Source organism: Oncorhynchus mykiss, chromosome 27 (genome assembly GCF_013265735.2).
Source record: "Oncorhynchus mykiss isolate Arlee chromosome 27, USDA_OmykA_1.1, whole genome shotgun sequence".
Classification (NCBI taxonomy): domain Eukaryota; kingdom Metazoa; phylum Chordata; class Actinopteri; order Salmoniformes; family Salmonidae; genus Oncorhynchus; species Oncorhynchus mykiss.
This window is the reverse complement of record NC_048591.1, coordinates 3,118,473-3,140,741: the sequence shown is the minus strand read 5'-3', so window position 1 is coordinate 3,140,741 and position 22,269 is coordinate 3,118,473. Positions and strand designations below refer to the sequence as shown.

At 41.5% G+C, this 22,269-nt stretch overlaps 2 protein-coding genes across 3 annotated transcripts; both read right to left on the bottom strand.

Annotated features, from left to right (window-relative positions):
* Nucleotides 1-1,113: 1,113 nt before the first annotated feature.
* Nucleotides 1,114-10,834, bottom strand: LOC110507044 (probable G-protein coupled receptor 171). The gene is made up of 2 exons (XM_036965221.1): nt 10,758-10,834; nt 1,114-2,406 (listed from the first exon to the last, which is right to left on the bottom strand). The coding sequence occupies exon 2, from the start codon at nt 1,933-1,935 to the stop codon at nt 1,333-1,335; it is 603 nt and encodes a 200-aa protein (XP_036821116.1). The 5' UTR covers nt 1,936-2,406; nt 10,758-10,834; the 3' UTR covers nt 1,114-1,332.
* Nucleotides 10,835-15,314: 4,480 nt separating this feature from the next.
* LOC110507342 (probable G-protein coupled receptor 171) lies at nt 15,315-20,929 on the bottom strand. 2 transcript variants are annotated; one of them, XM_021587269.2, is made up of 4 exons: nt 20,782-20,929; nt 16,902-16,965; nt 16,335-16,749; nt 15,315-16,179 (listed from the first exon to the last, which is right to left on the bottom strand). In XM_021587269.2, the coding sequence occupies exons 3-4, from the start codon at nt 16,706-16,708 to the stop codon at nt 15,576-15,578; spliced, it is 978 nt and encodes a 325-aa protein (XP_021442944.1). In that variant the 5' UTR covers nt 16,709-16,749; nt 16,902-16,965; nt 20,782-20,929; the 3' UTR covers nt 15,315-15,575. The 2 variants fall into 2 exon arrangements, with proteins under 2 accessions (XP_021442944.1, XP_021442943.2); XM_021587268.2 differs by lacking the exons at nt 15,315-16,179; nt 16,335-16,749; nt 16,902-16,965 and adding exons at nt 17,751-18,911; nt 19,462-19,826.
* Between the last annotated feature and the right edge of the window lie 1,340 nt (nt 20,930-22,269).

The following is a 22,269-nucleotide window of genomic DNA, read 5'->3' as shown; positions in this document are numbered from 1 at the left end:
CACTCTCGACCTCTGAACTGCCGCTGGCGTTGGAAACTGTTGCTCTCCTCAAACATAATTTTTTTCTTCATCTCCTCCTCCATAGACCTCTCGCTCCCCTTCAAACCCTGCTTTCTTTCTCTCCTTTATTTGATATGAACGTACTTGGTTCACCTTCTTCTCAATCACTATTTCCAACTATATTTGACCCAGTCACAGCACACTGTGTAAAGTTTGATTGTTTGCTTATTCACTTTCAATCGAATTGCAGTTTCTCTCTGCTACCTCCCCCCGCAAATCATTCTCCAGACAGGTGAGTGTTCTTCAAGCAGAGTCCTATATGTCCAATTCATTGCCATAGATTTTGTGATCGATGGAAGTTAAGTTGACCACATGACACACTGCACAAAAGCAGAGCCAGGTTACTGAACCAATAGTGTGGGCATTCCTACATCTGCAGGAACGCCCCCTTCAAGCATCCCATTGGTTCCTGCCTGAACTCGTTCCTGCATGAACACCCCCCCCCCAAGCACAACGTCTTCATGCTTGTGACACGGTCAAAAGGGAAATAAATGTATTAACCAATAGACAGTGTCATTCGCCTGACGAATACCTGCCCCCACCGTCTGACAGAACTGCAGGAAAACAGTTTGCGAAGGACACTGTCTACCATGTGCTAGCTATCTTCTTAGCGACACTTTGTGCTAGCTTGTTAGTTAGCTAGCACACGTGTCACCCACACCTCCCACCTGCTGTGTACCGGAGAGAACCATGCCCAACAGGCATGAATGACTGTCTGCCAGTAGCCCCCGCCTCCCGCTAGCACAGCAGGCGAGAGACTGGAGCGGCATTGTGTGTTAGCTAACTAACTAGCTAGCAGTTAGCTAGCTAACTAGCTAGCACACAGTGTCGCCCTTGCCTCCTGCCTGCTGTGTACCGGACTAGTTGGCTAAACTAGCACACAATGTCTTTCAGGTTGGAAGTCAGCGGGCTATTAAAGCTATAAAAGTGGGAGAAAATCCTACCCCATGGCAAAAAAGTGTAGAATTGCAGGAAATTAGCCTTAAAACTGCAACATTTTCTCTCTGCACCATGGAAAGATGTATCAATTTAGGAAGTTAGTGAAAACAATTAATGGTACTGGTACTTTTATTCAGTGTGATCATGCAACAATGAAATGTAAACAATGCAGTCATAACATCACAACATCATGGGACTGCATAAAACACCTCACAGCGAAGAATCATTTTTGTCGAGTCCTTACAGGCTACTCTATTGTAAAGTGGTTTGTAAAACGTTTTTCATACGGCGGTCATTCTCTGTTTCTTTATCTCTGTCACCCCCCTCTCTCCCCTACTCCTTGGCAGTTATTGGCTGTAGCTTCAAGTCTTCACTCGCAGGGTCAGGGCTTGGGTTGGTGTTCGAATCCCGCCTGCTCCTCCTACTCCTGAACACCTCCCTGACCCTCTTTCTGAATGTCTTGGAGAAGTAGTAGTAGAGCACAGGATCCAGGCAGAGATGCAGCACCACCAGCAGTAATGTGGACTCCTTGGCCAGGAAGAGGTGCCTTTTGGTCTGGCAGTCTGGAGTGATGACCTCGGTCTGGGCTAGCGTATAGGGCGTCCGTACCACGTGGTATGGCACGAAGCACACCACGTACGCTGCCGTCCCCGCCGTAACATTGATGGTGGCACGGCGAGCATGGCGCCACTGTTCAGGGTCATTCCTGCTCGCCAGCAACCTCTTTAGCACCAGACCGTTGGAAACGAGGACAGCCGTGGACGCTTTGAGGAACAGGATGGTACAGAGGAAGACGGCGAGGCCATGCCAGTGGAGTCCCACCTCCTGCTTCAGCTTGGAGCAGCTCAGGAACTTCCTCTCTGGGACGTCCTGGATGGGCAGGGCCATGTTGGGCACCATGATGAGGAGCACAAGTAGCCACACCATCACTGACATCAGCTTGGCGAAGCCCACCTCCTGTATACGGAACAGTCTGGAGCTCTGGCTGGTCAATCAATAAATCAGTCATTGTTTAAAGTGCCTCTAATTCTAGCAAAACATTTAACCAAAAAAATGCTAATACTCCTTACACAATAATTAACAATAGTACAACATTAAAATAAGTTCAAAAGACAGTTTCAAAACCATAATAATACCTGATCTGCATGTAGCAGTCAACGCTGACGAAGGTGAGGAAGAAGATGGACACATACATGCTGATGTAGATTACCACAGCTCTCACCTAGCAGTTGAAGACCATGAGGCCCCAGGGTGCCACACCCATGTCTTTGGCCACCTTGAAGGGCAGGGCCAGGGTGAGCAGGAGGTCAACGGTCAGGAGATTGACCAGGTAGACATTTATGCTCTTCTTGTCATTGTAGCTGTGTAGGAACACCCAAAGGGCCACCAGGGCCACCTGTTGCACAACTGAGCAAGAGGACAAGTACATTAGTGTCTAGTTTTAGAAACAGACGCCTCAAAAGTCCTCAACTGGCAGCTTCATTAAAGAGTACCTGCAAAACACCAGTCACAACGTCAAAAGTGAAGAGGCGATTCTGGGATGCTGGCAAAATAATACAGACACTGGTCAGAGGAATTCTCTTTAGAAGACCAGCATCACAGCCTCTTCACTGTTGACGTTGAGACTGGTGTTTTGCGGGTACTATTTAATGAAGCTGCCAGTTGAGGACTTGTAAGGCAGTTGAGGGCTTGTAAGGCATCAATTAGCCTTTTAAAATGATAAACTTGGATTAGCTAACACAATGTGGCTTTGGAACACAGAAGTGATGGTTGCTGATAATGGGCCTCTGTCTATGTAGATATTCCATAAAAAATCTGCGTTTCCAGCAACAATAGTACTTTACAACATTAACAATGTCTACACCGTATTTCTGATAATTTTATGTTATTTTAATGGACAAAAAAATGTGCTCTTCTTTCTAAGTGACCCTAAACTTTGGAACGGTAGTGTATATACTAGGCATGTCAGAGGAAGGCCCAAGAAAATGTCAAAGACTCCAGTCATTCAAGTCATAGACTGTTCTCTCTGCTACCACACAGCAAGCGGTATCGGAGCGTCAAGTCAAGGACCAGCTCTACCCCCAAGCCATAAGACTGCTGAACAATTAATCAAATGGCCACCTGGACTATTTGCATATATACACCCCCCCCCCCCCCCCCCCCCCCCCCACACACACACACACTTTGTTTTTCCACTGCTGCTACTCGCTGTTTATTATCTATGCAAAGTCACTTTAACCCTACCTACATGTACAGTCGTGGCCAAAAGCTTTGAGAATGACACAAATATAAATTTTTACAGTCTGCTGCTTCAGTGTCTTTAGATATTTTTGTCAGATGATACTATGGAATACTGAAGTATAATTATAAGCATTTCATAAGTGTCAAAGGCTTTTATTGACAATTACATGAAGTTGATGCAAAGAGTCAATATTTGCAGTGTTGACCCTTCTTTTTCAAGACCTCTGCAATCTGCCCTGGCATGCTGTCAATTAACTTCTGGGCTACATCCTGACTGATGGCAGCCCATTCCTGCATAACCAATGCTTGGAGTTTGTCAGAATTTGTGGGTTTTTGTTTGTCCACCCGCCTCTTGAGGATTGACCACAAGATCTCAATGGGATTAAGGTCTGGGGAGTTTCCTGGCCATGGACCCAAAATATCGATGTTTTGTTCCCCGAGCCACTTAGTTGCTCCATCATGCTGGAAAATGCATTGTTCATCACCAAACTGTTCCTGGATGGTTGGGAGAAGTTGCTCTCGGAGGATGTGTTGGTACCATTCTTTATTCATGGCTATTTTCTTAGGCAAAATTGTGAGTGAGCCCACTCCCTTGCCTTAGAAGCAACATGAATGGTCTCAAGATGCTTTACTGTTGGCATGACACAGGACTGATGGTAGTCTTCTTCCTTGTCTTCTCTGGACAAGCTTTTTTCCGGATGCCCCAAACAATCGGAAAGTGGATTTGTCAGAGAAAATGACTTTACCCCAGTCCTCAGCGATCCAATACCTGTACCTTTTGCAGAATATCAGTCTGTCCCTGATCTTTATCCTGGAGAGAAGTGGCTTCTTTGCTGCCCTTGTTGACACCAGGCCATCCTCCAAAAGTCGACTAACTTGTTCCCCCGCTCATTGAAACAGTGTCGGTAATCCCTATATATATATATATATATATATATATATATATATATATTGCCTTGTTATTGTTTTTTGTGTGTTTTTTGTCCGTTTATTTAGTAACAATTTTCTTAACTCTATTTCTTGAACTGCATTGTTGGTTAACCTGTTGCGACGAGCAATCCCGTATCTGGGATCCTATTTATAGCCTCAAGCTCATTAGCATAACGCAACGTTAACTATTCATGAAAATTGCAAATGAAATGAAATAAATATATTAGGTCTCAAGCTTAGCCTTTTGTTAACAACACTGTCATCTCAGATTTTCAAAATATGCTTTTGAACCATAGCTAAACAAGCATTTGTGTAAGAGTATTGATAGCTAGCATACCATTAAGCCTAGCATTCAGCATGCAACATTTTCACAAAAACAAGAAAAGCATTCAAAGAAAATCATTTACCTTTGAAGAACTTCAGATGTTTTCAATGAGGAGACTCTCAGTTAGATAGAAAATGTTCAGTTTTTCCAAAAATATTATTTGTGTAGGACAAATCGCTCCGTTTTGTTCATCACGTTTGGCCACGAAAAAAACCTGTATCCAGGAGTGTAATTATCGCCGCAAGCTCATTAGCATAACGCAACGTTAACTATTCATGAAAATCGCAAATGAAATGAAATAAATATATTAGCTCTCAAGCTTAGCCTTTTGATAACAACACTGTCATCTCAGATTTTCAAAATATGCTTTTGAACCATAGCTAAACAAGCATTTGTGTAAGAGTATTGATAGCTAGCATACCATTAAGCCTAGCATTCAGCATGCAACATTTTCACAAAAACAAGAAAAGCATTCAAATAAAATCATTTACCTTTGAAGAACTTCAGATGTTTTCAATGAGGAGACTCTCAGTTAGATAGCAAATGTTCAGTTTTTCCAAAAATATTATTTGTGTAGGACAAATCGCTCCGTTTTGTTCATCACGTTTGGCCACGAAAAAAACCTGTATCCAGGAGTGGAATTATCGCCGCAAGCTCATTAGCATAACGCAACGTTAACTATTCATGAAAATCGCAAATGAAATGAAATAAATATATTAGCTCTCAAGCTTAGCCTTTTGTTAACAACACTGTCATCTCAGATTTTCAAAATATGCTTTTGAACCATAGCTAAACAAGCATTTGTGTAAGAGTATTAATAGCTAGCATACCATTAAGCCTAGCATTCAGCATGCAACATTTTCACAAAAACAAGAAAAGCATTCAAATAAAATCATTTACCTTTGAAGAACTTCAGATGTTTTCAATGAGGAGACTCTCAGTTAGATAGCAAATGTTCAGTTTTTCCAAAAATATTATTTGTGTAGGACAAATCGCTCCGTTTTGTTCATCACGTTTGGCTACGAAAACCCCCGAAAATTAAGTCATTACAACGCAAACTTTTTTCCAAATTAACTCCATAATATCGACAGAAACATGGCAAACGTTGTTTAGAATCAAGCCTCAAGCTGTTTTTCACATATCTATCGATGATAAATCATTCGTGGCAGTTGACTTTCTCCTCTGAAGAAAATGGAACGCGCATGGACCTGGAGATTACGCAATAATTTCGACGGAGGACACCGGGCGGACACCTGGTAAATGTAGTCTCTTATGGTCAATCTTCCAATGATATGCCTACAAATACGTCACAATTCTGCAGACACCTTGGGGAAACGACAGAAAGTGCAGGCTCATTCCTGGCGCATTCACAGCCATATAAGGAGACATTGGAACACAGGGCATTCAAAATCTGGACCATTTCCTGTATGAAATTTCATCTTGGTTTCACCTGTAGCATTAGTTCTGGGGCACTCACAGATAATATCTTTGCAGTTTTGGAAACGTCAGAGTTTTTTCTTTCCAAAGCTGTCAATGACATGCATAGTTGAGCATCTTTTCGTGACAAAATATCTTGTTTAAAACGGGAACGTTTTTTATCCAAAAATTAAAAGAGCGCCCCCTATCTCGAAGAAGTTAAAACCGCTACAGGATCGGTGGGTCCCACACAGGATGGTTGAGCTAATGTGGGCTAATGCGATTAGCATGAGGTTGTAAGTAACAAGAACATTTCCCAGGACATAGACATATCTGATATTGGCAGAAAGCTTAAATTCTTGTTAATATAACTTCACTGTCCAATTTACAGTAGCTATTACAGTAAAACAATACCATGATGTTGTTTGAGGAGAGTGCACAATCATGAACTTGAAAAGTTATTAATAAACCAATTATGCACATTTGGGCAGTCTTGATACAAAATGTTGAACAGAAATACAATGGTTCATTGGATAAGTCTAAAACGTTGCACTTACACTGCAGCCATCTAGTGGCCAAAATCAAAATTGCGCCTGGGCTGGAATAATACATTATGGCCTTTCTCTTGCATTTCTAAAATTATGGTACAAATGTTTTTTTATTTATATTCGCTTTTACCAGATCTAATGTGTTATATTCTCCTATATTCATTTCACATTTCCACAAACTTCAAAGTGTTTCCTTTTGAAATGGTATCAAGAAAATGCATATGATTGCTTCAGGTCCTGAGCTACAGGCAGTTAGATTTGGGTATGTCATTTTAGGCGAAAAGGTGAAAAAAAGGGTCTGATCCTAAGGGCTTGTAAAGTAAGCATTTCACAGTAAAGGTCTACTCCAGTTGTATTCGGCGCATGTGACAAATAACATTTGATTTGGTCATAGACAACGCACTGATGGAGGGTGTCATCGGTGGAGTTTGTGGGAAGCGTCATCATCAATTGGGGAGTAGATAGTCTAACACAACATGCACCTTTGACTGATGTTGTGGCAGAATCAGAATTATTTAGGTAACATTGATAAATAAGATGTTTTATCAATGTTCATAAGTATGCTTATTTGGGAAAAGTTACTTGGGGCCCAGAGAGGGGAGAGGTCAGGTTTGTCTTATCTGTGAATGTGTCTGTAACTATTCCTAAACCATGTGAAGGGATGGTGTGATTAATGGGGAACCAGCTAGTTGGCTCCACAATGTCTGTGTGCCAGTCACTCCTCTCCGTAAGCTTGTCCAGGAGGGGTTGTATTTTTTATGGGAGTATCTAGAATTGACAATTGATATATGCCATTGAATGAGGTAATGTTTTGGTCCTATGTGGTACCAAGAACGAGAAGTAGAACCTCGTCTAAGAGGGCAAACTGAACGATAATTTATAGCTAATGCTGTCTGGCTATAGGATACTCTTTTTTTTTCTGGTAAAAGGTTCTTTGTGTAATGTTCCTAAGATCTGTTATTCGTCATGTGAGTTTTGATGGGTGTGTCTCGGCTATAAATTATACTAAGAACTGTTTTGTAAGCACTCTCAGAGAATTAATTTATAGACACTGAATTGATCTGAGAGTCACAGGGCTATGGTGAAGCTCATATAATTAAAGATGGACTTTATGATAACTCTGACTTGTGTGTGGTTTACTCTCTCATGATTTGGTAATACAGGAAATTTCCACGACATTTGGCGACGAGGAAGGGATGTGAATCTTCACTCAGTGACCATTCCTGACAATCTAGGTAAATAAATTGTGCACGAGGGATCCCTCAAAATTGGGATCTTAGGGAAACCACACTTCGGGAACGAGGCAGATGGACCAACCTTTGATCTGAGAGGAAGTGAGCAGAGTGGATACCACATCTCAAACTGAGTTTTTTTTAAAGAAAGAGGTGAGCGAACCACACACACTTGAAGTCAAGTTTTTTAAATATGCCTCTGTTACGTATACTCTGAGTGTGAATTCCTCTGTAAGGAGGGCACCTTGGAGGCGTAAGCAGGGCCGAGTCAGAGGAGAGTAATCTGAGAGTTTGTGGACTCAAAGATACTCTGCCACTGTCCGGTTGCGAGTGACCAAGAGCTGTCCTGACACTGAATTGATCACAGTGGGGATTGGTGCGGTCTGTGGGGGTGAGGGGCCAGGGTGACTGTGTGTTCTGTGTGAAACATGGTACTTGGTGAAGCCCTATTGGAAGAAGGACCTCATTCTGTGTGTCTGTGTGATTGTCTAAGTGACCCTCAGACGTGGTGAATTCCAATTATTTTAAATGTGCTAGCCAGGTATGCCCTGGGTTACTCTGTGTGAGTATTTTGTTATGGGATCACTAGGTAATATTTGTCGGAGCGTTCTGTGTGAGCGGGGTAGGTTGACTGTGTGAGTAACCTTTCAAGTATGTTCTGATGTTCTGTGTGAACGTCTGACCAGTTCTGTGTGAACATCTGACCAATCCTGTGTGGGTGATCCTTAAAGTTCTGTGTGAGTACCTAAGATTTCTTATGTTTTATATGGATTCTGTGAATATTTGAAATTATGATTAATTGTATGTGTGTATAATCAATTACTACAGATTTGATAAAGTAATGCTGAGAATATAATTAGATACAATTTAAACCACCCGTTCGTAGATGTACGTAGGTTTTGAGTTGGTATCTTTAATGGATAATTTGATAAAGATGAGGGTGTAAGCACTATTAAACTAGTCTACAAAATCTGGGAAATGGAGCTCTGGAAACTGATTAGAGTGTGTCCACTTTTGGTTATCTTACCCTAACGATGTAACTATAAAACGCTTATTGGATTATCTCCGTCTGGGTACAACATTTGAAATAAAACTGCCCTTAAGGTCTGATAATGTTATATTTTTTCTTCCCAGTATGAGATAAATTGCGGGATTTATTGAATAAACTGTTTTCCATAAAGTTAGAGAGAATTCGAGGGAATATCAACGTAATTGATGATGTCATAGAAAGCCTAAAGTTTCCATCAAACTAATTATCATTATCATCATCATGTAGTAAAGTAATTGAAATACGTTGCATGAGTAAACATAATCTACTTTTATTAAAAGGCGCAGGATCTGTTTCCTTGTGTAATAAATGTCGATGTTATTCTTTGATTGCTAATCTATTCATTTGGCATATGAGAATCATAGCCGGAGTAACGCTTGGACCTTTAAAACTATCGGAATTGCCGATAGTGACGTGTCCAGATTTTACGAATACAAACAATTGTAAAGTGGGTTTATTTGCGGAGAATCTTAGTCATTTACATAGTGTTGGTGGTATAGTGGTGACCATAGCTGCCTTCCAAGCTGGAGCCCCGTGTTCGGTTCCCAGCCAAGGCGTTAACTAAAATCTGAGTTTTTGATTGTAATTAAACTATTTGTATGTTTTGCCTGGAAAATTATGGTCGCTTGTGTTTGTATAAAATATAAAGTGAATGTTTTAAATAGCTTGTTTGGTTTAAATTGAAAGACTAATTCATTCAACTTAAAATAAGAGCGAAGCGACTCAAGACAGTGTCTGTTGCCTAAATGATCTGCTGGAATAATGTATTGAGAATTGAGTCGTATTTAAATAACTGTATCAATAGAGGAGACAGTTACCTAAATTAAAGAAATTCTAAATAATAGAGGAGAGATAATGGCGATAGAGAGGTGCCCCCCGAAATGTTTTTCATTCTTATAGATTGACTGACACATGCTATAATTTTGGCGCTGTGTGTGTTATTTTTAAAGTCTTGGACATTTCATATGTGGGAAGATGAAAGAGAAGAGAAAGTTGTAAAGTGATTCAGGTGTGAGTAAGGAAACATTGTGATAATGTATTCTGATGGTTATTGATTCTTGGTTTGATTGTTTAGGTAACACCAGTGAATTTGAGCAGGAAAGGTAATGTAGTCTAACATTATAATCTGTTTCCATTATGTGGAACAATGTCAGGTCATTAAAGTTGATTGCAGGTTGAGTAGTTTGAGAGCCTGTTGACAGAAGACGGAATGGGTATTAATGTTGAAAAGCAAGCTTGGGCCAAACTAGTAAGGTAGTATGTTAAGTGGGGGAGTATCATAGATTTGAATGATAGTTTTGTTAACTCTATAGTCAAAACAATTGCATACGTTTTGGGAAACTAGCTAGGTTGAATTTGGTTATTTGTGCTTTTCCCCTGATACATAGACATCTGTCTCAGGGGCATCAGTTGTTGTTTTTTAAGAAACGTGCTGATTGTGTTTTATTTTATTGAGATGTAAACATGAGTCTCTGAGCAATTTTGTCATCTGAACCATTATAGTAGTGTGTTCTTGTGTAGTTTGTTTGTTATTTGCATGAATTTATCACTGTATCATCTGCATACATTGGAACTTCAGACCCTGTACAGACAGAAGGAAGATCATTAATGTACGTGCTGAACAGTATTGACCTTTGGGGAATGAAAACTTTGTGGATATGAGTGGAAAAAAATTTGTTTGGATTTTTACGCTGATGAGACAGCGCTAACTTTTGAAAGATTTTAGATTTGTTAAAAATCAGGATAGTTTTTACTAAATTTATATCAACAGGTTGAAATTATTAGATTGCTGATTAAAGGGGTTTGTTTATTTGTTACTGTTTATTGTTTATTTTAGGTGTTGATTTTATTTAATTAAACACATTTCCACGACACTGACAAAAAAAAATCCACATGTGGTTAGGTCATGCAAATTTGAATAGTTTAGAAAACTGAGGCCAGCCAGCAAAACATAAACAAGTGTACTGCAGTGATCTTAGAACAACACCTATGAACCTTGTTTAAAAAATAATACTTACTTCAGATGTCACTCTTTCGTTGTCTGTTTGTTGGTTTTCAGCTGAGACACCGAAGTCACTGTCTGTTTAAAATGACATTACAGGAAGTGGTGAACACAATGAGTTTCATGTTCAATTTCTTTAGCGTATACACCCAGACAACACATCCTAGACAGTCAGGGACCTGTAGAAGGAAGCCCAAAAAGATTTCCATTCTAAATCTCACCATTTTGTAGTTTGAAAAACAGTATAACCATTTTTTTTTTTTTTATCTCAGTGTACCTAAGGAATACGTTTGCTTGACAGTATCTCACCATTTGTACAGCAGATTGAAACAAGTCCTATTTTTGGTTGAAATGTCCTATTTGACAGGTCTATTTAGCATTAGAAACTGAGATATAATCTAACCCTTTAAAAGAGGATGCACTTTAATTGCATATTTTATTTTCAGGTTTATTTGCTACAATATTGTTTTGGCATTCTGTATGTTGGACTTCCTCTTGTAAAAGCCTTCCTCATACCACACAAAAACAAAAAACTTTTAGCTATATTATGTTATGCTTTTAAGGTTTTACATTTTGAGGACATGAAATTCTGTGGTGGGTTTCGGCAGTCTGTATCTGCTACAGGAACTGATGCACAGAAATAAGATGTGCTCAATAGAGAAGTGTCATTTCTGTTCCCTAATCTGTGCTTTTGATCACACATGGAAATTATGACAGGTACTCATTTCTAATGTGTATCATTTATTGGAGCTTGCTACAAATACATAAGACACGAAGTGCACAGACACTAACCTTGGTGTTTTATCTGACTGTACGTGTTGCCATGATTTGATTGATTGAACGCACAATGATTAATATTGTACTTTTGTCAAAAACAAGACTAGAGCCATTGACTAAGAGGACAATGAGTGTGCAGGTTGGTTGAATAGAGAGTTTGGGGACAGAAACGAGGTCAAGCAGTATATTTCTCCGTCTAAATCACTAAGGTAAACCACAGGTTACATATAGTCAGTCAGGTCATGCTGTCGTCTGAGTTTATTATTAAAGGAAAAATTATAGCCGAGGTCGAGGCTCTCAGCCGGGCAAAATAGCGGTACAAGGCAAATAGGCAAATGTATGTTCTATCTAGACCAAAGGATGCCCATAGGTAACCCATTTCATATTCTGTATTGAGTAGAGACATCACATTTTTAGTTAGCCAATTTTAGCCTCAATATATGTATTTTATAATATATATTTATTTATGTTCCAGGCAGTTCCATCCACAAATTTCTTGTTAACAAACTATCGTTTTGGCAAGTCGGTTAGGACATCTACTTTGTGCATGACACAAGTCATTTCTCCAACAATTGTTTACAGACAGATTATTTAACCTATAATTCACAGTATCACAATTCCAGTGGGTCAGAAGTTTACATACACTAAGTTGACTGTGCCTTTAAACAGCTTGGAAAATTCCAGAAAATTATGTCATGGCTTTAGAAGCTTCTGATAGGCTAATTGACATAATTTGAGTCAATTGGAGGTGTACCTGTAGATGTATTTCAAGGCCTACCTTCAAACTCAGTGCCTCTTCGCTTGACATCACGCAGCCGTCATACCGCTCAGGAAGGAGACGTGTTTTGTCTCCAGAACAACAGCAAAGGACCTTGTGAAGATGTTGGAGGAAACGGGTGCAAAAGTATCTATATCCACAGTAAAACGAGTCTTATACCAACATAACCTGAAAGGCCGCTCAGCAAGGAAGAAGCCACTGCTCCAAAACCGCCATAAAAAAGCCAGACTACGATTTGCAACTGCACATGGGGACAAAGATCGTACTTTTTGGAGAAATGTCCTCTGGTCTGATGAAACAAAAATAGAACTGTTTGGCCATAAAGACGATCATTATGTTTGGAGGAAAAAGAGTGAGGCTTGCAAACCGAAGAACACCATCCCAACCGTGAAGCACGGGAGTGGCAGCATCATGTTGTGGGGGTGCTTTGCTGCAATAGGGACTGGTGCACTAAATAAAATAGATGGCATCATGAGGGATGAAAATTATGTGGATGTATTGAAGCAACATCTCAAGACATCAGTCAGGAAGTTAAAGGTTGGTCGCAAGTGTGTCTTCCAAATGGACAATGACCCCAAGCATACTTCCAAAGTTGTGGAAAAATGGCTTAAGGACAATAAAGTCAAGGTATTGAGGTGGCCATCACAAAGCCCTGACCTCAATCCTATAGAACATGTGTGGGCAGAACTGAAAAAGCTTGTGTAAGCAAGGAGGCCTACAAACCTGACTTAGTTACACCAGCTCTGTCAGGAGGAATGGGCCAAAATTCACCCAACTTGTTGTGGGAAGCTTGTGGAATGCTAACCGAAATGTTTGACCCAGTTAAACAATTTAAATGCAATGCTACCAAATATTAATTGAGTGTACGTAAACTTCTGACCCATTGGGAATGTGATGAAATAAAAGCTGAAATAAATCATTCTCTCTACTATTATTCTGACATTTCACATTCTTAAAATAAAGTGGTGATCCTAACTGACCTAAGACAGATAATTTTTACTGGGATTAATTGTCATGAATTGTGAAAAGCTGAGTTTATATGTATTTGGCTAAGGTGTATGTACAGTTAACTTCCGACTTCAACTGTATATGAGATCTCTGCCCACCTGCCCCGTTATCCCTGGTCTAGATGCTCCAACCCATCTCTTCCTTGAACCTGTATCTCCCTGGACCTGGACCTCCCTCACTGCCTCACCATATGACACCCTTCTGTCCCCTCTCACTTGTTGCACCTCCACTGCCTGCTTCATTGCCTCAAAAACCACCATACACCTCACTATGAGCACCCCCACAGCTGTAGCACTTTGGTTGTACACCATTGACACAGTTCCCATACTCATGCTCCCCTCCACACCTGGCATGCCTCTTTCTCTCTTTACAGGCTGTTGCCACGTGCCCAAACCTCTGACAGTTAGAACATCTTAAAGGCTTGGGTACATAAGCCCTCACATTGTAACTCATATATCCTGTGGTTACTTTATTTGGAAGTATCCTGTCCGTGAAATGTAACAGAATAGATGGGCTATCTACCCTCACTTCATCCCTTGTTGCTTGCCATCTTTGAAAATTCACTGGAACGCTTCTTCTAAAAATGTCACTTACCTCTTTAGTGCTAACACTCACAGGCACTCCTGTTATCACCCCAATGCTTGATCGGTCCAGCTGCTCAACACCACCTTACAGTTCCCTATTTGCTTCACTCTGAGCTTTTTGCCTCCACCCTATGTCTTTACAGAACACAAACAAGCTCCCATCTCTTAACCCTATTGTATTGACAACTTCCCCAATCAACTATTTTATCACAGCCGTCAACCTTATCGGACTCATTGCCCCAACTCCCCCTTCCTCCCTAAACCTCAGAATCACTTTAAGCTCCTCCTGACCTCCATGATCCCCTCGCAACTTATCTTGCCCTTCCTCCTCAGCACTCTACCACTGAACTGCCTCTGACGTTGGAAACTATGTTGCTTTCCTCAATCATCCTTTTCTTCATATCCTCCATAGACCTCGTGCTCCCCTTCAAACCCCTACTCCCTTTCTCTCCTGCTTTGTTTTTTATTTTTCCCTCTCTCCCCTTTATTTGTACCGCTATGTGCTACTTGCTTTGCTTTCTTCTCAGTCACTATCTCCTACCGTCTCTGACCCAGTTACAGCTGGGCTGAACTGCCATCACGCCGAGTAAAGTTTGATTGTTTGCCCATTCCCCTTCAATCGAATTGCAGTTTCGCTCTGCTACCACCCCTGCCAATCCTTCTCCAGACATGTTCTCACGTGTTCTTCAAGCAGAGTCCTGAATGTCAAGTTGATTGCGCTTGATTTTTGGATTGATGGAAGTTAAATTGACCACATGACACACTGCACAAAAGCAGGGCCAGGTTCATGCTTGTAACACTTTTGAATGCAGGTCAAAAGGGAAATAAAAGTATTAACCAGTAGACTGTCATTCGCTCCCACCTGCCAAACACCTGTCCCCACCTTTGTTAACAGAACTGCGGGACAACAGGTGGCGAAGGACACTGTCTACCGGAGGCTGGGGCGACACCATGTGCTAGCTAACTAACTAGCTAGGGTGGGTCTAGCTAGCTAGTTAGCAACACTTTGTGCTACTTTTAGTTAGTTAGTACACGGTGTCACCCACACCTCCCGTCTGCTGCTTACCGGAGAAAACCATGCCAGACAGGCGTGGGAGAAGGACACTGTCTACCAGTCGCCCCCGCCTCCCGCTAGCACAGCAGGTGAGAGGATAGAGCGACATTGTGTGTTAGCTAAATAGCTAGCTTGCTAGTCAGGGACACCGTGTGCTAGCAAAATATGAAAAAAAGCATGAGATGAGTTATAAAACTTAAAACTTGCCCCATAACAAAAAAGTGTAGAATTGCAGGAAATTAGCTTTAAAACTGAAACATTTTCTCTTAATCTAATGACAAAATGTGTAGAATACCATTATAAAACTAGACATTTTCTCTGCACTATGTCAAAATGTGTTGAAATGCAGGAATTTAGCGAAAAAAAGAAGCAATCATCTGTTACTTTAATTCAGTGTGATCATGCAACAATGAAATGTAAAATAATGCAATCATAACATCACAACATCATGGGACTGCATAAAACACCTCACAGCGAATAATCATTTTTGTCGAGGCCTTACAGGCTACTCTATTGTAAAGTGGTTTGTAAAATGTTTTTCATACGGCGGTCATTCTCTGTTTTTTTTTTTATCTCTGTCACCCCCTCTCTCTCTCCTACTCCTTGGCAGTTATTGGCTGTAGCTTCAAGTCTTCACTGGCTTGGGTTGGTGTTCGAATCCCGCCTGCTCCTCCTACTCCTGAACACCTCCCTGACCCTCTGTCTGAATGTCTTGGAGAAGTAGTAGTAGAGCACGGGGTCCAGGCAGAGATGCAGCACCACCAGCAGTAATGTGGACTCCTTGGCCAGGAAGAGGTGCCTCTTGGTCTGGCAGTCTGGAGTGATGACCTCGGTCTGGGCCAGCGTATAAGGTGTTCGTACCACGTGGTATGGCACGAAGCACACCACGTACGCTGCCGTCACCACCGTAACATTGATGGTTGCACGGCGAGCATGGCGCCACTGTTCAGGGTCATTCCTGCTCGCCAGCAACCTCTTTAGCACCAGACCATTGGAGACGAGGACAGCCGTGGACGCGTTGAGGAACAGGATGGTACAGAGGAAGACTGCGAGGCCGTGCCAGTGGAGTCCCACCTCCTGCTTCAGCTTGGAGCAGCTCAGGAACTTCCTCTCTGGGACGTCCTGGATGGGCAGGGCCATGTTGGGCACCATGATGAGGAGCACAAGTAGCCACACCGTCACTGACATCAGCCTGGCGAAGCCCACTTCTTGTAAACGGAACAGTCTGGAGCTCTGGCTGGTCAATCAATAAATCAATCAATCACTGTTTAATGTGCCTCTAATTCTAGCAAAACATTTAACCAAAAAAATGCTAATAATCCTTACACAATAATTAACAATAGTACAACATTAAAATAAGTTCAAAAGACAGTTTCGAAACCATAATAATACCTGATCTGCATGTAGCAGTCAATGCTGATGAAGGTGAGGAAGAAGATGGACACATACATGCTGATGTAGACTACCACGGCGCTCACCTGGCAGTGGAAGACCATGAAGCCCCAGGGCGCCACACCGAGGTCTTTGGCCACCTTGAAGGGCAGGGCCAGGGTGAGCAGGAGGTCAGCGGTCAGGAGATTGACCAGGTAGACATTGATGCTCTTCTTGTCATTGTAGCTGTGTATGAACACCCACAGAGCCACCAGGTTGGCAGCTATGCTGGTGAGAAAGACCAGGATGTAGAGCACGCTGAAAGGCTCCATCTGGTCATTGACAACGCACTGAGGGAGGGTGTCATCGGTGGAGTTTGTGGGAAGCGTCATCATCAATTGGGGAGTAGATAGTCTAACACAACATGCACCTTTGACTGACAAAAAAAATCCACATGTGGTTAGGTCATACAAATTTGATCAGTTTAGAAAACTGAGGCCAGCCAGCAAAACATAAACAAGCGTACTGCAGTGATCTTAGAACAACACCTATGAACCTTGTTTAAAAAATAAATAATGAGAACCTTACTCTAAATGTCACTCCTCCGTTGTGTCTGTTTGTTGGTTTTCAGCTGAGTCACCGAAGTCACTGTCTGTTTAAAATGAGATTACAGGAAGTGGTGAACACTATGAGTTTCATGTTCAACTTCTTCAGCGTATATACCCAGACGACACATCCTAGACAGTCAGGGACCGGTAAAAGGAAGCGAGAAAAAGATTTCCATTCTGAATCTCACCAATTTGTAAACAATCTAACCATTTAAAAAAAAAAACGTTTTTATCCCACTATACCCAAGGATTACGTTTGCTTGACATTATCTCACCATTTGTACAGCAGATTGAAACAAGTCCTATTTTTGGTTGAAATGTCCTATTTGACAGGTCTATTTAGCATTAGAAACTGAGATATAATCTAACCCTTTAAAAGAGGATGCACTTTAATTGCATATTTTATTTTTAGGTTTATTTGCTACAATATTGTTTTGTCATTCTGTATGTTGGACTTCCTCTTGTAAAAGCCTTCCTCATACCACACAAAAACAAAAAGCTTTTAGCTATATTATGTTATGCTTTTAATGTTTTACATTTTGAGGACAGGAAATTCTGTGGTGGGTTTTGGCGGTCTGTATCTGCTACAGGAACTGATGCACAGAAATAAGATGTGCTCAATAGAGAAGTGTAATTTCTGTTCCCTAATCTGTGCTTTTGATCACACATGGAAATTATGACAGGTACTCATTTCTAATGTGTATCATTTATTGGAGCTTGATACAAATACATAAGACACGAAGTGCACAGACACTAACCTTGGTGTTTTATCTGGCTGTACGTGTTGCCATGATTTGATTGATTGAACGCACAATGATTAATACTGTACTTTTGACAACAACAATGCTAGAGCCATTTATTAAGAGTGTTTGTGCAGGTAGGTTGAATAGAGAGGTTGGGGACAGAAACAAGGCCAAACAATATATTTCTCCGTCTAAATCACTAAGGTAAACCACAGGTTACATATCAAGCTGTCGTCTGAGTTTATCAGGAAAATTTAGGTCTAGGCTCTCAGCAGGGCAAAATAGCAGTACAAGGCAAATAGGCAAATGTATGTTCTATCTAGACCAAAGGATGCCCATAGGTAACCCATGTCATATTCTGTATTGAGTAGAGACATCAAATTAGCGCATTTTAGCCTCCAAAACAAGTATTGACATTCTAGGCAGTTTATCTTTTTTCCCCCAATACAAAGTTCAAATAATTTCTAGTAGATAGAAAATGTACCAGAGGAGGGCAGTGCGGTGTGTCCTAAATTACACTGGCCCGTCTCGACATGCTGAATGACGTCCTTGTCTGGGTGCATGGCAGGGTGGTCAGGTTCCCCTGGCTAATTCTCCTAGCTCCTGGCGGTGGGCCTGTACTGTCTGGCTGTGCCATTGTTATACTATGACGCCTCTGCATGCCCAGCTGGGCCCTGAAGGTCTTACAGAAGATGAAGTAGATGAGTGGGTCCAGGCAGGCATTGAGGACTGACAGCAGGACTGTCAGCTCCTTCATGTAGTAGAAGGCCTGATGCCAGTAACACCTGTGCAAGAAGGGCCGGAGGAAGGTGTAGGGCAGGCGCACCAGGTGGTACGGCACAAAGCACACGCAGAACACAGTGACCAGAACGAGCATGTTTCTCTTGGAGCGGCTGAGGTTCCTTCCGGATCCACAGGAAGGATGTTTCTGCTGGTTTAGCTGCGCCTGTTGCAGCCTGAGGATGGTGCCCCAGTAGAAGAAGATGAGGGAAAACAGAACAAAGAGGAAGATGGCGGCCGAGAAACTGTGGATTATCTTGTAGAGCAGTAGAAGCTGGGTGCTGTGGAGGGAGTCACAGCCTATGGTACCGGGGATGAGATCTGCACCCCAAGTGGTGAGGAGGGATACTGTCAGGTACGCAGATGATGAGGCCAGAAGGGTGACCCAGGTTGCCATGGAGATGTAGTGGGCAGCGCGCACCGTTTGCAGGGTGTGGGTCTCCAGAGGACGGACGATCTTCAGGTACCTGTAGGCAGTAGGATGGCTTAGCAGGGGTAAGATGAATTGAGAACTGACTCATTACTGAGTCTTACTGATGTTGTATTCATGAACATGGCTGCCAACCTGAATGGTGTCAGTGAAATGTGCACCTTTTGAAGGTGAAATTTGCAACAACAAAAAAATATACATTTGAAGGGTAGCTAGCACTGCCGACACTTACGCAGCATCACAAGAAGACTATTCAACTTGATTCACATATCCAAATCAAACAAGATTGCTGTAGTTGTGTCACTGGACATGGGAAAGGAATTTGATAGGGTCAGCTGGCCTTTTCTCTTTACAGTCCCAAAAAATTGAATGGATAAAGATTATATATACACAACACCTACAGTATCTGTTGTAAACAATGGGAAAATGTCTCAACCATTGATGCTGGCTAGCAGGGGCAATCTCATGATTTTTTTCCACTGCTATTTCCCTCTTTATAGAACCTCTTGCCTGTGCTATCAGACAGAACAACCAAATCCATGGCATACAGGCTGACAGACATGGACTTGTCAGTTATCAATAAATACCTGTTGGCTGCGATGTACTCCATGAAGAGGATGCTGGCGTACATGTTGAGGTAGAAGGCCGTGGCTCCAAAGTTGCAGTACACGTGGCGCATAATGGTCGAGTTGTGGGTGGCGTAGTTGGCAATGCGGAGAGGCAGACACAGGCTGAGGAAGAAGTCTGCCGCGGCCAGGTTCTGCATATATACTGTCACGCTGGATTGGTGGCGCTGGGCTCGGCAGAAGTAGACCCGCACCGTGAAGCCGTTGAGAACCACGCCCACCAGGAAGACCAGGGAGTAGGTTACGGTGAAGAATGGGTGTGCGGAGATCTCCATCAAGCCGCAAGAGGCCGACCCAGAACCATTTCCCACAGTGTAGTTCATGGTCTGTATAGAGTATGTATTGAAATAGCTGTCCATTCCTCCCAAAATTGAATCATTAAAACATTTCTAGCCCGTCTATCTATGGGTAAAAGGGTTGACGTGTTACGTTCGACGTGCTCAGTTTTCCACCACAAAATGGCCAAAAAGAGTAGAACCAGCTTTTTATTTTTAAAGTTGCACCATATTAAAAAGGGAGGCCAGTTCACGTAAGAAGGTTGACCTTAAATTGAGGGACAGGATTCTTAAGAATATTTATTTTATGTGATTAGTGATTCATCTAATCACATGAATTACATAATAATCTTCAGAAATGACTTTGTCAAAGCAATAACACAACTAGGGCTTTACAATAATGGTGAAAACTTGGAAAAGGTCTGGTGTTAAGAGGTTAAAAATCTTCCTAGAAGTCACAGAGGATGCACAGAGGGGCATCTCAAATTAGCAAGTCATTATTCAAATAAAAAATATATATATTTATAGAATTTTCCATGTGGCCTATGTTCAAATTAATTAAAATATCAAAGGGACACAAATGTCTCTCTATTCGTGGAACAACCCTCCTATCTATCTGTTATACAGATCCTCGAATATCAACGTTCTTCTGCCTCAGTTCCTTACAGCATCTTTGTCAATCTCCAACAATTCATTAATGATCTTGGTTAAGCTTTGTAGTAGTCATCAATAAATCATTATAACTGCTTATAAGTAATAGTATACATTTGAAAATACTCATTTATGAATAGAATGTAAACTATACATCGTTTATTCATGCTTATGCATGAAAGTGGTACTACCATGATATGTAAAATACTTAACTGACAGGGAAATAGATATGCTCATCTGCATCGCTCCACTATTGCTCTCTTAAGCTGTTACTTAAAAAAATCTTTCACTCATTTGTTGCAGAATTATTAAGTTATCACTATGTAATAGAGAATGTTATGAATATATCTCTTACCCTTCTTTCTGTTCCAAAGATACAGTATGTCAGCTGGACCGCCTGGTTAGATCAAAGTATGTTCTCTATATTCTCTACAACTTCCTTTTTCATGAGGTAGTGTGAATGCGTATGAATGTGGGTGTGTGTGTGTGTGTCTCTGTGTGTGTTGGTGATAGACAGAGAGCGAGAGTAAGAATGCCTGAATGCACGTGTGTACATGTGTGTGAGCGTGCATGTGTTCTAGAGAGAGAGGAAGAGGGCGCATGGAAATATTTGTCTAGTCAAGAAACAGTGATGTAGTGATAGCTAAATAGGTCATCAGTCAATACTATAAATGCAGGTCTCAGGTACTGCATTTGGAAGTCAAATCAAGAGGTCGCTTGACAAATATATACTTTTTGCCCCGTAGCAGTTCTCCTCACTGAATTGAGTTCATTACGATGGTGTGATAAGGTCATCTGGAGCATGCACAAAACATCACTTCTTGAATTCCCTACTTGGCTGTGTTCCAAACAAGTAAAAGACACACCCTCTCCCCTCAGTCCTCAAATTAAGTGGACAGTTCAGAAGGCGTATCATGAAGTATGATGAATTGACACTTGCAAGGCAATGGGTGAGGGAGGAATAAATTCCTTGCCCGGCTGTGTGTGTTTTATATGCGCTACAGTCAATTATGATTGTATTTCATATATTGGCTGGAAGACAATGCATCCGCAGACATCGAGTACTAGCCATTCGACAATATCTGGTAAATCAGAAATGATAATGTCAGGGAAAGTTGTATGCACTATCTAATGTTTCCAACAGCTAACCAAACAAAAACATCCTTACTTTTACGATACGTGTTTGTGCCGTCATATGCATTAGTAGCATAACTTATTTACATTCGTTTTTACTTACACTTGTATGTTGACTTCTCCATATTGATGTTGGTTTTAAGTTTTGTCTGACTTTTCTGAGCGGATGTAATACAATCATCGCAAATTGAGTTATGGGGTGTTTCAGGCCCCGGAGTGAACAGAACTGTACACTTGATCACAAACGAGAGCTGAGGGGCTTACTTTGCCAACTTCCCTTGCTTGGCTAATTGTTTGGACCGACGACAAATATGGCCGCTGGGATTCCCCCAAGGGCATAAGGCGAGGGTAAGTGGAGGAGGATGTGTCTTTTACGTGTTTGAAACGCAGCCCTTGTCTGTGCAGTTTGATACAAACAAGCTGTAGCACTGCCTGGAGTTGTCATCAACTCACACACATCCAACAAATACATTTAATTCAGTAAGAACCACATAAATACCCCAGTGGTATATCAAGCTAGCAGGTTTTATGTTTTTATTTCCCCTTATACAGCAACTTGAAGGTGAATGGGGAAATGAGTGAACATGAGGAGGATGATAGGGCACCGACAAGCAGTTCCAGGAAGTGGATCCTCAATGCTTGGAACCCGTTGTGATAATAAATATTAGCGATAGCGATATTACTGTGCAACATTCTATTTTCATTCTAT